General features: G+C 52.0%; 1 protein-coding gene across 1 annotated transcript; it reads right to left on the bottom strand.

Moving 5' to 3' along the window:
- Window positions 1-7363: 7363 nt before the first annotated feature.
- On the bottom strand, window positions 7364-9283 carry LOC120643144 (coatomer subunit epsilon-2-like). The gene is made up of 7 exons (XM_039919664.1): window positions 9092-9283; window positions 8922-9014; window positions 8635-8786; window positions 8259-8394; window positions 7889-8044; window positions 7661-7740; window positions 7364-7557 (listed from the first exon to the last, which is right to left on the bottom strand). The coding sequence occupies exons 1-7, from the start codon at window positions 9263-9265 to the stop codon at window positions 7464-7466; spliced, it is 885 nt and encodes a 294-aa protein (XP_039775598.1). The 5' UTR covers window positions 9266-9283; the 3' UTR covers window positions 7364-7463.
- Window positions 9284-13178: the final 3895 nt, after the last annotated feature.

The raw sequence follows: 13178 nt of genomic DNA, 5'->3' as shown, positions 1-13178 counted from the left end.
TCTGCCTGATATTTAAGAAAGTGAGTACAGATTTGTCGATCCGAACATACTAGATCTACTGGATTAATGAATGGATCACGAGGTCTCTTGGTATGGTGTCACTTTCAGATGACGGATTCAGGGCACAAATTGGCTATGCCCGGAACATCATGTGGCAGCTTAAGTGAACTACGTAATTCTCAACCTACACTTTTGTCAAAAAGTTTGGAGCACACAAAGGTTTTTGCAAATCTTCTGAGCTACTACATTCTTCAGAAGTTCACACTAGTGTATCGTATTTGGTGTCCAAAACAGCTGCCGATGTGGGGCAGCATGATGCGCGTCTGTTCATCAGGTCAAGATCTTCTCGGCGTTATCCGTCCGACGGTAGACCGTACGAGGGTCGCGTGCGCTTGGATCTGGTTCTCGTGGCCATGGAATTTGTGCTGGATCTTGTGTCTTGTTTCGGCTTAATTCTTTGATCCTCTCTGATACCCGTGAGTCTGTCTCCTGGTATTTTAGTTAGAGCCTTTGAGTGCCTTGGTCCCTGCATATGTTGACAGATTTGTGAAACTTTTTTTTTCCTGAAGAAACTAGTACATCTGGTGGAATATTAAATAAAGTATTATGGTACAGTGTCACTTTCAGACGATGGGATCAAAATTGGCCATATCCAGGACATCATGCGGCAGGTTTAGGACCCGTTTGGTAGAGCTCCGGCTCCTTAAAAAACAGCTCCGGCTCCGGCTCCTCTAGTGGAACGGCTGCTCAGGTGGAGCTGAAGTCGTTTTGGAAAACGTTTAGCAAAACAGCTCCACCAGTTGGGATGAGGTTGTAAAATGTGTAAATTGCCCTTTCTTATTTTTTTTCTTTTTTCCTTTTTCCCTTTGATTTCTTTTCTTTTCCCCCTCCTTTTCTTTTCCTCTCCTTTTTCTTTTTTCGCTCCTCCTCCTTATCCATTCGGCTCCCTCCCCCGGCACTCGTCTCGCTCTCGCCGCAGCCCCACCTCCCCCGCCTTGCTCTCGTCGCCGGCGGCCCCCGTCCCCCGCCTCGAGCTCCCACCGCCGGCGGCCCCCTCCCCGGCCTCGATCTCCCGCCGCCGCCGGCCCCCTCTCCCGCCTCGAGCTCCCACCTCCGCCCCCCCCCCCCCCCCCACGGCCTTGAGCTCCCCTCCGGCGGCCTGCCCACTTCCCTGTCGCGCCGCCGCCCCTATCCCGACCTCCTGCTTGCTCGCGCCGCCGCCTCAGTCTCGATCTCGATCTCGATCTCCGGTGGCCTGCACCACCTGCTCCGCCTCGGTTTCCTGCCGGTGGCCGCCGGCCCCTCCTCCGCCTCGGGCTCGTGCCATCTAGGGGTCAAAAAAGGTAACTGAGAGGAGGCTACGCGCGGAGCCGGACAGAGCCACGTTTTCGTGGCTCCACCTCGTGCGTGGAAGCCGCTAAGGGCTCCAGCTGCGGCTCCTGGCTTGGAGCGGCTCCATTTTGCCCCCTTTGGCAGGGCTCCGGCCGGAGCCGGTGTTGGAGCCTGTTTTGGAGCCCTGCCAAAGAGGCCCTTAGAGCAGTGGCGGAGGACCATGGTGGCCGGGTATGGCAGGCGCCATACCTTGTTTTTTTTCGTGGTAGTCCACTGCTGTAAATTCCAGTTCACTTCTACACTTATACTATGACGCACAACATGTTGCGAGTTTTATTATTTGAGAATCAATTGACTCCGCCACACCTCAATTTTTGTCCTGTCCTCCGCCACTGCCTTAGAGTGCACTAATTCTCGAACTATACTTGCCAAAACGCTTTTTATTATTTCCTCGAAAGACAGAGAGAGCTTTGCCATGATACATCATTAGACGGAAGAGACAACAAACAAAAGAACAAGTAAGAGTTACAAACCTTTATTCGCTTTCTATAAAAGCTGGTTATCTGTTTCATAAAAAAACAAGTAAGAATGAAAGAAAAGAAAACAACAACTACCAGCTCCCAAAAAAAACTGTCGCATTAGAAATTTAGAAGTAGAAGCACAGACACGTCAAAAAACTGTCGCTTTAGAAATTTAGAAGTAGAAGTAGAAGCAGAGCAAGGTTATTGCAAATTCTTTTGAGCTATTTGGTGTCTGAAACAGTACAGATGCAAAATCTTCTGAATTCACACTGCAGCGTATTTAGTGTCTGAAACAGTACAGGTGCTCCATCAGAGCACTCAAAAGCGAAGCGTGGGATCATAATCATAATTACAAAAATGCATCATATGATAACGTTTCTTATCGTAGCCAAGATCGTACCATACAAATTTATTGACAGGTATGGCATGTCTCTTAATTGCGAGTTGTAAAGTTATCCAAGCGCGTACTAGCTGCTCTGCTTCAGAGAAAATGACAGGTGAAACAGACCAGGTTATGAAAGACGAACCTGACTCGCTGTATTGTCGTGATAGTCCCTGAATCAGTAGCTATCACGTACAGAACCCACTTCAATCGAATATCACAGACATAACTCACGTTTACAATATCACATTGGTTTAATTATTACATAATCCGAAGGATTGTATTACAAATCTCAGAGTACAAGCCCCTTGGGCTAAAAGAAAACAAACAGAAAGCAGAAACGGAATCTAGTCTTCTAGGCAGACTTCATCTTCACGAATCCTCTCCACAGGCAGCTCGGTGAGTAGCTCGGGCCTTTCTTCACGTCGCCTTCCGTTATTATCCTGTCGACTCCTCCACTCGGATCCTGCATCTATCAGGCTATCCCCAAGGACGGGATATGTTCACGTCACCATCCGTATGCAAGCTTTTGGTTGATGCAAACAGAATAAAGATAATGCCAAGGATAGGCTATGGTTTCCTATGCAAGTAATATAAGTCATCCGAAACACCTTTCAACACGGGCAGCTCCGGCATCCCGGACTCCCGGTCTCCTATCTTCCTCTACCAAGTATCTCAACCCTGTTTCGGTGCGGGAACTCCCTCTCCCCGCACCTCAGCTGCTATCCGAGCAGGAAAAAGTGGTACTAGAGGGAGGTAGAAAAGTATATGTGATTCTAACTACATTTGTGGGGCCAGATCCAGAGTTGTACATGACCGAGTACGCGGCTATACGTATAGTTTTCACCCTGCAGGGGTTGTACACCTGTACCCACTCGCCACGAATCCGGCCAAGAGCGACCCGACCTTCTCCGAGGCACCAGTCAATGAAACTAACGGCTACGGCACCATCCTACTCCCGGTCTGGGGCGCGTCCTCCCGCAAAAGGTCGCCCGGGGCTGTGAAGCTATCTAGAATGGAATCTCCATGGATCCTGCGATCGGAGGCGATAGGGTCCTGCCCTCTTCCCCTGACACTGAAACACTATCCTCCTGCAGTAATGGTGCCACGCATAGCTAGCTCGGGCTGGGTCCCCCCTCATAAAGGATAAGTGGTGTGCACGTTTGACATAGTTCCGTCACTAGGGCCACAAAGTCAAGTCCTTCATCCAGCTGAGGCGAGCGTCTTCGTCCAAAGTTAGCATCCCATCAACACGGTCTGCAATCGATACCCATTACAGGTATCTCCCCCATAACTACACCTCTACTAAGTTCCCACGGCCACGAGAACGGTCTAGCACCCGCCATAGGTGCCCGTCACCCATTACAGGTGCTCACAGGATCGTGCCCAACACACGATCCCCAGCTCTCGATCCGAAGATCGGAGAAAAGGGTCCGCTCGCCCCTGCGGTAACCTAATCACCAACTCCCATATATGTGGAGGCATCTTCCAGCAAGCAAAGACTATCACATCATATATTCCCATACCCAATCTCAAACATAGAAGCAATAGCATACAACAATTCACATCTAAGTATGGGAAACAAGGAATACAGTAAATAAGTGGCCATGCAAGCTCATCTCATCACACTCAATTTGGGAGCGTAGCGTATCTAGCAAGCAAATGCCTAATAGGTATTCAATCGCAGACGGGCGTGAACCTGATAGGTCTTCGTAGCCTTCCTAATCCTCCGGGGCTTCTGGTCTCCGGGTACGTCCCTCTGGGTCCTCCGGGTGTCGGGGTAGTCCTTCTGGATCTTCTGGTCGTCCGGGATGTCGGTCAACTCCTTCACGTCAGGACCTAATCGTAATTACATATAAATATAGGGGCCCAAGTGCAAGAATGCACAAAACAGGCTCAAAAGAGATCCAACTCACAACAAAACCTATTCTAACGCGTAGTTCATGATTTTAGAAGAATTATGAAACTGGTTTCATATTTTTCGGAGCTCCGGTTGATTTATTATGCATTAGCTAAGATTAAAGTATTTTCTAGAAATAATAAATGATTATCGAAAAAGAAAAGCACAGAGGTGACACGTGGCAGCACCAGAGCATGCCATGTGGCAGCATGACATCATCATGACGTCACCAGATGGGTCAGCTCTGCTGACGTCAGCAGTGGGCCCTGCTGATGTCAGTGTTGACCAAGTCAACATTGACCGTTGACTGGTCAACCGGGTCAGTGGGCCCCACAAGTCAGTCTCTCACTAGAGACTTACAAGTGGGACCCGCACGTCAGGTTAAACTAGAAAAGAAAAAGGAAAAAAGGGGTAAAGGTTTAACGGGCCGGAAGCGTACATGCGGCCCAACAAGGGCTCGGCTCATACTGATGGGCGGCTCGGCTCGCGAAGAGGGCCAGCTCGGCCTGCGGCTTCCCAGGCCGGCTCGGGCGGCAAGGGACAAAAAGGCCGGCTCGGCTTCGGGTCTGTTGGGCCGAAAGCGGCCCGTCTTCTTTCCTCTTCTCTTTTCTCCCTTTGGCTGACGGGGATGGCCCACACGGCGGCGTCTCCTCTCTCTTCTCCTCTTTTCCTCTATTCCTCTGCTTCCTTCCACGGTGGTCAGGCCCGCTGGGCTTCAGTGGTGGCGATGAAGCGGCTCCGGTTCGTCGGCGAGGCGGAGTTGAGGCAGCGAGGCGAACCGGCATCCCGTGGCGAGGTTGAGGTTCGGGATTGGCGCGCGCGGGGTCTGGATTAGCTTGACGAGGCTCCTCCCCCGGGTGGCGACGGTCGGCGCGGCGGCACGAGGACGAGGGCGGAGGCAAGCAGAGGCAAGGTGGTGAGACGGGGAAACAAGGGCGGAGGCACATCGGGCTTCATGGCGGCGGAGCTCCGTAGTGGTGGTCCAGCGGCACGACGAGATGAAGGGCTTCCTCCTCTTCAAGGCGGCGGCTTGGCTCCTTCCGTGGTGGCGGGGCGGAGGCTCGTCGACGGCAGTCCAGCTACAGCGAGGTGAGGGCACGGGTCAGGGCTCAGGCTTGGCTCGATTCGGGCCCTCGCGCGAGGATTCGGGTAGCCGAACCCGCGGTGGCGCAGAGCAGGGCCGGCGGCAGCGAGGCAGGGGCGCCGGTGTAGGCTCGCAGGTCGCCGGCGAACTAGGTCTACGGCGGCGTGCCAGAGCAAGGCGAGGGCGTGGCGCGGGCAAGCGCGAACGGCATGGCGGCGGGGTCAAGGTGCAGCCTTGGGTTCAGGGCAGAGACGCAGAGATGGCAACGCGCGGCGCGGCCGGAACGAGCTCAAGCGGCTCGAGGACGCGCGGTGCGTCGTGGCAACGCCATGGTTGGGATGGTCGGTGTTCCGGGGCATGCTGGCGAGGGCAGGGCCAGCGCGAACAGAGATGCGGTGCATTGGGAACGCGACGCGTGCGGAGCGAAGTGTGCGCGCGTCAAGCGCGACACGGCCACTGCGAGGCGACGGCGAGGGTTCAGGTGTGCGCGCGCACGACGTCGCGAGGGCGTCGCGACACAGGTCTGGTCTAGGGGGTTCCGGGATGAGGCTGTGCCGGTCAGTGAGCGGCGAGGCGCACGCGTGCGGGCGTGTGCGCGAAACGGCATGGCCGCGGCGAAGTGGTGAGCGCGGCCAGGGCGTGTGCAGGGTGCTCCAGGCGCGGTGAGGGCCTAAAGGCTCGGCCTTCTCGGCCGGCACAGTGCATGGGCGTGTGTGAACGGGTGCCCGCTCCAGGCACGACCGTGGCGAAGCCACGGCATGGCCGAACGACGGTGCAAGGGTGAGGGAACTAGTCTGAATGGCACACAGGCAGGCAACACGAGGAAAGGCAGGTTGGGCTAGCGGCTCCTACCAGCGGGCTCGAAGAAGACGATGGCGATGCAGGGGTGAGGCGCGGCCATGGAGAGGCGGAGCAGAACAGGGATGCCAATGTCGTCGATCGGGGCGTAGGCTCGACGAAGGCGTTCCCCTGGCGGCGGTCCTCCTCCTCCTCGCTGGGCTCCAGGTGCGATTGGGTTCTCCTCCTTCTTTCCTCCCTTCCTCTACCCCTCTTCTTCTCCTCTGTTCTAGCGGCTAGCGGCGGCGGATTGGGGAAAGGAGCTCTGGGCTTTAGGGTCTGCGGCGGCCGCGGGGTTTTATAGGCGCGTGGCTAGGGTTTGGGTCCGGCGCGAGACGCTCCCAAGGCACGGACGCCGAGGATCGCCGGCGGCGGCTTGGGCGCACGCGCGGGGCTGCGTGGCGCGCATCGCGCGGCTGCGCGGTGCGGGGCGCTAGGATTGGGCGCCGGCGGTCAAAAGCGAGGCGAGGGGCAGGCGGGTGACGCGAGCAGGCAGGCGGCGCCGGCGTGAGAGGCGGAGAGGGACGCGGCCGGTCAAAAGCAAAAAGGCGGAGCAGAGGCGTCGTCCGCGACGGGGAAGAAAGGGGAATAGTTTTCCCCTCCCCGACAGGCGGGCCCGGGCGGCAGTGACTGCTGGGTGATGGAGGGCGACGTCCACTCGGGCACGTGCGAGCTGGGCCACGCGCGTGAATGGGCCGGGGCGTGAAGAGTCGAGCTGGTTGCAGGCTGGCGGGTTGGTAACGGGCCGCGCGCAGGATCGGGCCGGTGGTGAGGCACGTTCGCGGGCTGGTCGAGGCGGGCTGGTTGAGCTAAAAACAAAAAGGCCAGCTGGGCCGGTGCTGGTTTTCGGGCTGGCAGGGCAGGCCGCAAGAGCTGTGGTCGGCTGTGCTTGGCCTTGGATTCTGCTGGGTTTCGGGTTGGACCGGGTTGGACTGGTTAGTGGGTTCGTCCGGTTTGGGTCAGGGCTAGGATAGGTTAGCGGGTTAGGGTTAGAGGTTAGAGCTCGGATTTAATTTGAATGGCTCAATTCAAATTAAATCACACACAAACGTTAGAAGATGAAATTAAATTGAGAGGCACACCTCGATTTAATTTCCACACAATTTCATACAATTAAATAAATCCAAATCAAATTCAAATTAAACAAGTAGAGCCAAATAAATCCAATAACTCCAATATTCTCACACTAGCAAATATTATCCTTAATTCTATACAAAAGTTTTAGTTACTAGGATTTTGGGGAGGCAGAAATCCTACTTAAGTTGATAATTACAGCATTGCTATGAAATTTTTTTGAATTTCACATTTTTGACTTTATAACATTTCGGAAAAATCCGGGATGTTACACCAGGGTTATTCTGATTTATCCTAGAGAAAACGCAACGGGTAACAGGAAATCAATCAAGTTCATGCCATGGCTTGGCAGGCTCTGTCGAAACTGTCGGCGGCGGAGGACATTCGCTTCACCAGCGTGTGCTCCGGGTTTACTAGCTTCAACTGGCTGCAAAACCAACCGGATTTGCTCGCATTAATTCTGATCAAACCATACAAATTCAGACTTGTCAGGCAGCTTCTTCCAGCACTACAGGCAGGCGTTCACTTACTTGAGGTATCGCGTTGCAGGTTTTCCCAAGTTCAGGCTGCACACCGTCAGGTTCGCGAGAGTTTCAGCATCCTTGGCGTCCTGAACAGTTTCAGCAGTTTCGTTTGAGCACAAGGAAGAACAGATCGAGGATTCGGTTACAGAAGCACGACATCGGCGTGTGCTGCGATGGCGTTGAGTGTTCGGCAAAGGAAGCGCCCGTTTGGGCAAAGAGATCGCCAGAGCTAACCTTGTTCAGTGACTCCAGCAGCAAGCCTTCCGCGTCCTCGAAGTTGCCCATGTGCATGGAGCACAGAGCTTTCCCGTTAAGGATCGTGCAGGTCGGTGGGTATTTCTCAGACAAGTCTTGGAAGATGAGGTGCGCTTCTTGGATCTTGGACCCACCCTGAGAACCATGGCAAGGTCATGGTGTATCATGCCAACAAAATTTGGAGAACTCTGAATTTTCTTCAGAAAGTAAAGTGGCTCAACTGGAACACTGAAGCTGATGGCCAAACACAACAGTAACTTTTTTTTATCATGCCATTTCTTCCAATAGAGAACTTTTTTTTTTTGAAAGGATATCCCATAGAGAACTCGCAGGAAAGGCGTGTGCCTACCATGACAAGGTCGACCCATGCATTGGCGAGCTGCGTCAGCGTGTGGTCTTCGTCCAGCTGCTGCATGACCCTGAGTTGCTTCTCTGCGTGGTCTGCCCTGTGCATCTGGAGGTATATTTGGACATTCAGAGCAAGCCTGCATCACCAAATGGAACGACGAGCCCTTAGTGTTTTGTGCATTGTATCACGCTCAAAAAAAATGTTTTGTGCATTGTTAAGCATAGTATCTGAGGAGCTGAAAAATCTGCAGTAGCTAACTATGAGGCATTGAGTCGCGGAATAAGACATGCATGATTTCGGCGAAACACGATGCAGAGCAATGAATACTTCAGATGACTAAAAGGAGAAAAGAGCGCAGGGGGAAACCGATGCTTACAGCTCCATGTTCCCACCAGAGTGGGTGTGCTTAAGAGCCTCGGCGTAATCGCGCTCGTGCATGAAGATGGTGCCGGCCATCAGCCGGAGGATCGGATTGCTGCCGATCGCCGCATCTGAAAGGAGCTCACGAAGCCTGGAGACTGCCGATTCCTGTCACAACGATCACAGAATGCACGTCCAAACTAGTTAAGATTCCGGACCAAAGGTGGAAATGCAGAGTTTTTCGCTGACAATGTGGTAATGAAACGAATAGAACACAGAAGATTGCAGAGACATGGAACCGACCCTGTTCCCGGCGTCGCCGGAGAGGTACGCCGCGAGGAGCTTGACGGCCTGGAGCGCCGTGGCGGCGCCGGGCCCGATCTCGCCGATCACCAGCTGCATTGCCGACGTACACGGCGTCAACGGGAATCTGAGTTGGCACGCCAATTAAGCGCGGGCGTCCGTACACGCACCTGGTGGGAGCCGATGGCGATGTAGGAGCGGTAGAGGAGGGCGTCGCGCTCGAGGAGGTCGTCGGGGGAGAGCGCGTGCGCGGGGACGGACTGGCTGCTGGTGATGGCGGCGTGGTACGCGCCGATGTAGAAGCTGTTGCGGAGGCCGAAGAGGTGATCCGGCGACGACGCCATGCTCCGGGCGGGCGGTGCTGGCAGGAGACGATCGATCGAGGGAGGGGCCGCGCGCGCGCGCGCTGGGAGGATCAGATCTCGTCAAGGCGCGGGTGTTACGTTACGTTGTTGACCGTGGAAAAGGGTAGCGAGACGCGCGTGCGCTCTACGTGTCCCCGTTCACCAGAAATGTTTATTGGATTGGATAATCAAAGATAGAAATGCTTGATTTGGAAGAAAACTAGGAGTAGAACGATAACTAAATTGTTATACGTCATAGTGGTACTGTGGTAGCTAACTTGAAACAGTAGGAGTATTTATGACAATGGACTTATGGATCCATAGTACACTTTATTTTTTTAAAAAAAATGTTGGATATTGAGCCTAAGTAGTACCTTCGTGCCATGTAAAAAAAATATTATGTGGCACACATTTAATATATGTACAACAATACAATGAGATCAACCTAAGTCGTGCTTAGATCTGTTATGAAAAAATGTTGGCCAATCAGAACGTAGCCAAGCTAAATTTTGTTAAATACTCCTAAAATTTAACTAAGCACATGATGGGGCAGTGAACCAAAATCCCTCTGAATACTAGTCGTCTTAAGACTTATCGAGGTAAAATCGGACATTTTAAAGCAGATGAGGTGTTCCTTTGTTGAGTATCCCGTAGAATCCATATGTCCTTGCGTGCCTCCTTGCTAACTTGCACCATAACCATGCATTAGTTTATTCACTAATTAGTTTTTTTAGATTAATTCACTAATTAGTTTGATACTAACATATTTTCATGCGAAAGGGCCTCTGGCTGGACTGGGCCTTCATGCTAACATATTCCACTATGCTGGACTGGGCCCTCATGCTACATCACACTACATTGTGGGAGAAATGGTACGACGACAAGGACCATGGCCACTATAGCTGCATGATAGCTTGCTTTTCATTGCAGGTGTAATTAATCGTATGCTTTTATATTCTCTTCGTTTAAAAAGGAATAAAATTCTGGCTATGTACCTAGACAAGTACTTGTCCAGGTGTCAAAATTACATTCTTCATGGTATAGCGGGAGTATATAGGAAAGTTTTAACTAATTACCAAAATGAAATTCCTCTGAGTTAATAGTTTCTAAAAGAAGAATACTGGGATATTGGCATGCAGTAGATAATAATATACATTGATTAGGTGTGTAATTGGTGTCCTAATTAAATCTACATGTGTAATAAATGACCCTAAATTGATGCATATATCATGCTGATCTATATATACCACACAAGCAAATGAGGGTCGATCTCGTCTCCCTCTTTTCAGTTCATCCCAGTATAGGAATCAATGGGGTCCCCGGACACTAGTCGGATGAATGCAACTTTGATGCTGTTGGTGGTGCTCTTTGGGTTCTTCCTAGCCTCAGCCCGTTGTAAGTATTATCAATTCAAAGAACACCTTACTGCAAAAACATAAAGCAGAGGAAGTATGCTAATAATTCACATGTTCTATTATACATAGCTTGTTATGTTCTGTTAATCTTTTACATTGATGAAAATAATGTTTTTATGGTGATACTTGTAGGTGGGGGAGATCGCCCTCTACTGGGGCAGGGTGAGAGTACAAGAAGGAACTATACTGTCGCAGCCAATCAGACTTTGTCGGACGGTCCGAACGCGAGTGGTGTTAACAGTAGTACGATTGTTGCTGTATTTTGTGTGAAGGAGAAATGTAAACAAGGCACTACATGCTACTGCTGTAACACTAATCAGCCCAAGCCATGCTTCGAGTCTTGGGACATCTGCAGGCAAAACTGCTTGAGATGCGCCCCCAGATGCCCGTCGGCGTCACAGGCGCCGTTGCCATCCGATGATGCTCAAGGTCTGCGCTCTCCGTCGATTGGCAGCACAGCTTAGCCGCTAGTAGTCTCAAACTTTCTCACTGACAATAATATATGTCGTGTGTCATGGCGTCGTTCTTGTTGTGGTTCATGAGTCAACATGATGCATCTGCGGCATAGACGATGCTTGAAAAATAATAGCCGGGCGATCTGCTTTATTCATTGTGGCAATCGTGCTTCCATTTCTCATTAATTTCTTCCAGGAACCAAGTCTACTTTTTGAAAGGACCATATACGAGATCCAACCTTCGCCATTCAGATTCAAATCCTTTCGATATTCAACTAAATTCTGAGTGTCGTCGAATCCTCCTAGGCTCATTTCATTTATGCACGAGTTGATGGAATTTATCTGATCGAGTAGTTCCCTAAAAAATTTCCTCTGATCGATGCTTTGTCGAAGGGGATCATCTATGCGTGTGTTATATCTGTCTCTATCATTCTATCAGAGACATCCAATCAGCATTTTACGCGGTTGGTGCGTAGAGGTGGGCGTGTTTCTTTTGAACAACTGCACGAGGAAGCATCTGTCGTCCTATCCATGAGTCCATCTTATCTTTAATTCCAGTGCTAGTAATATATATACTGCATGTATATAGGAAAGGTTAAAGTGGTGCAGAATCTAGGGACTGCACGGCCATTTCCGGTACGCTGTTTGCGGTGCTAGAGGGCACTTACCTGAACAGGGTGTTACTTGGCCTGCTTGAGTTTGTTTCCGGTGGCTTCTTTTGTGCTCGTGGATGGCATTCGTGTCGAACGGACGGCTCGCGCGCTTCTTCGGTAAGCATGGTCTCTTTCAAGTTGAACGAACAATAAATCTGCAGAGACGACGAGAGGGGCCTACCTCTCTCTCTCTCTCTCTCTCTCTCTCTCTCTCTCTCTCTCTCTCTCTCTCTCTCTCTCTCTCTCTGCATCAACACACGGCAGCTTCTTCGTGGCCAGTGCAAGGCAGTTACTGAAAATGAGGTGCGCTCATTCTTCAGACCAGTACCACCACCGTTCAAGATCGGATTTTGCAGCATTTTAATCGCCAAATACGCATGTCAAATAAAGGTTGTTCAATTTTTCTAACAGAGCTTCGTTTCATGGCGTAGGACCCTGGTGGCGACTTGGCTTCTGGTTTGCAGGGTCGCCGTGATCGCGCTCTGCAGTGCGTCCCTTGCCTGCGTGGGTGCGGCGAGGGATGCTGATGACTACACCCCATTCAGGTAAGAAATCAAGTCTTGTCTTGCTGTTGTTTATTCAGCAGGTTCCATATCATTAGAACACAGGTTCCTCGAGGTGGCGCTGTGGCTGCAGCTGCCCTGGAGCGTAGCGAGGGTGGCGTACGACGCCGCGGTGACCCTCTTCCACGCTCCGCTGCCCGGGCGTCGCGCCTCCTTGGCGATCGTCGCCGGCGAATGCGTGAGCAGCCGCCTGCCCAACCCATTCTCTAGCTTCATTTCCAGCAGCAGTTCATGGCCGGCCCTCCACGGATTGAGCTTGACCATCCTATGTCGATCTGCAGGTGCTGTCGTGCCTAACGTACGCGGCCGGCGCGTGCGCGCTGGCGGTGCAGGTCTACCTGGAGCGGGACGCGCGCGCGTGCGCGTTCCTGGCACCCGGGGCCTGCGGCGGCTACAAGGCGGCCGCGTTGCTCGCCCTGTCCGCCTCCGTCTTCACCTCCGCCATTGCCGTGCTGCTGTTCTACCTCCGGGCGTCTCGGCACGCCCACGCCCTGGACTAGCTACCTGCATCTGCATGCACCACCAATTAGATCACCATCACTACGAATTCGAAAAGTTGTCAGTGGCGTCGTCTACATTGGGGCGCTTGCATTGGCCTGACCTTGTTTCTGTGGCCCTTTTTTTTTTTGATAGTGAACCTAGTTAATGCTGATACGTTGCTCGTGTGGTTCATCATTTTTTCTGATGATGATGCCGACTGTCAGGTTATCTGATACTGAACGGCCATGACGGTGATGGCCATAACATAACTGAATTTGGTTCAATTCGTGCCTCAAATTTGTTCTGAAATCGTTTGGTCTTGTCGGATTCGGATCCAACTCGGAATC

Source organism: Panicum virgatum, chromosome 7K, assembly GCF_016808335.1.
Source record: "Panicum virgatum strain AP13 chromosome 7K, P.virgatum_v5, whole genome shotgun sequence".
NCBI classification, from domain to species: Eukaryota; Viridiplantae; Streptophyta; class Magnoliopsida; order Poales; family Poaceae; genus Panicum; species Panicum virgatum.
The sequence above is the reverse complement of the archived record's forward strand: the minus strand, read 5'-3'. Positions and strand labels throughout refer to the sequence as shown.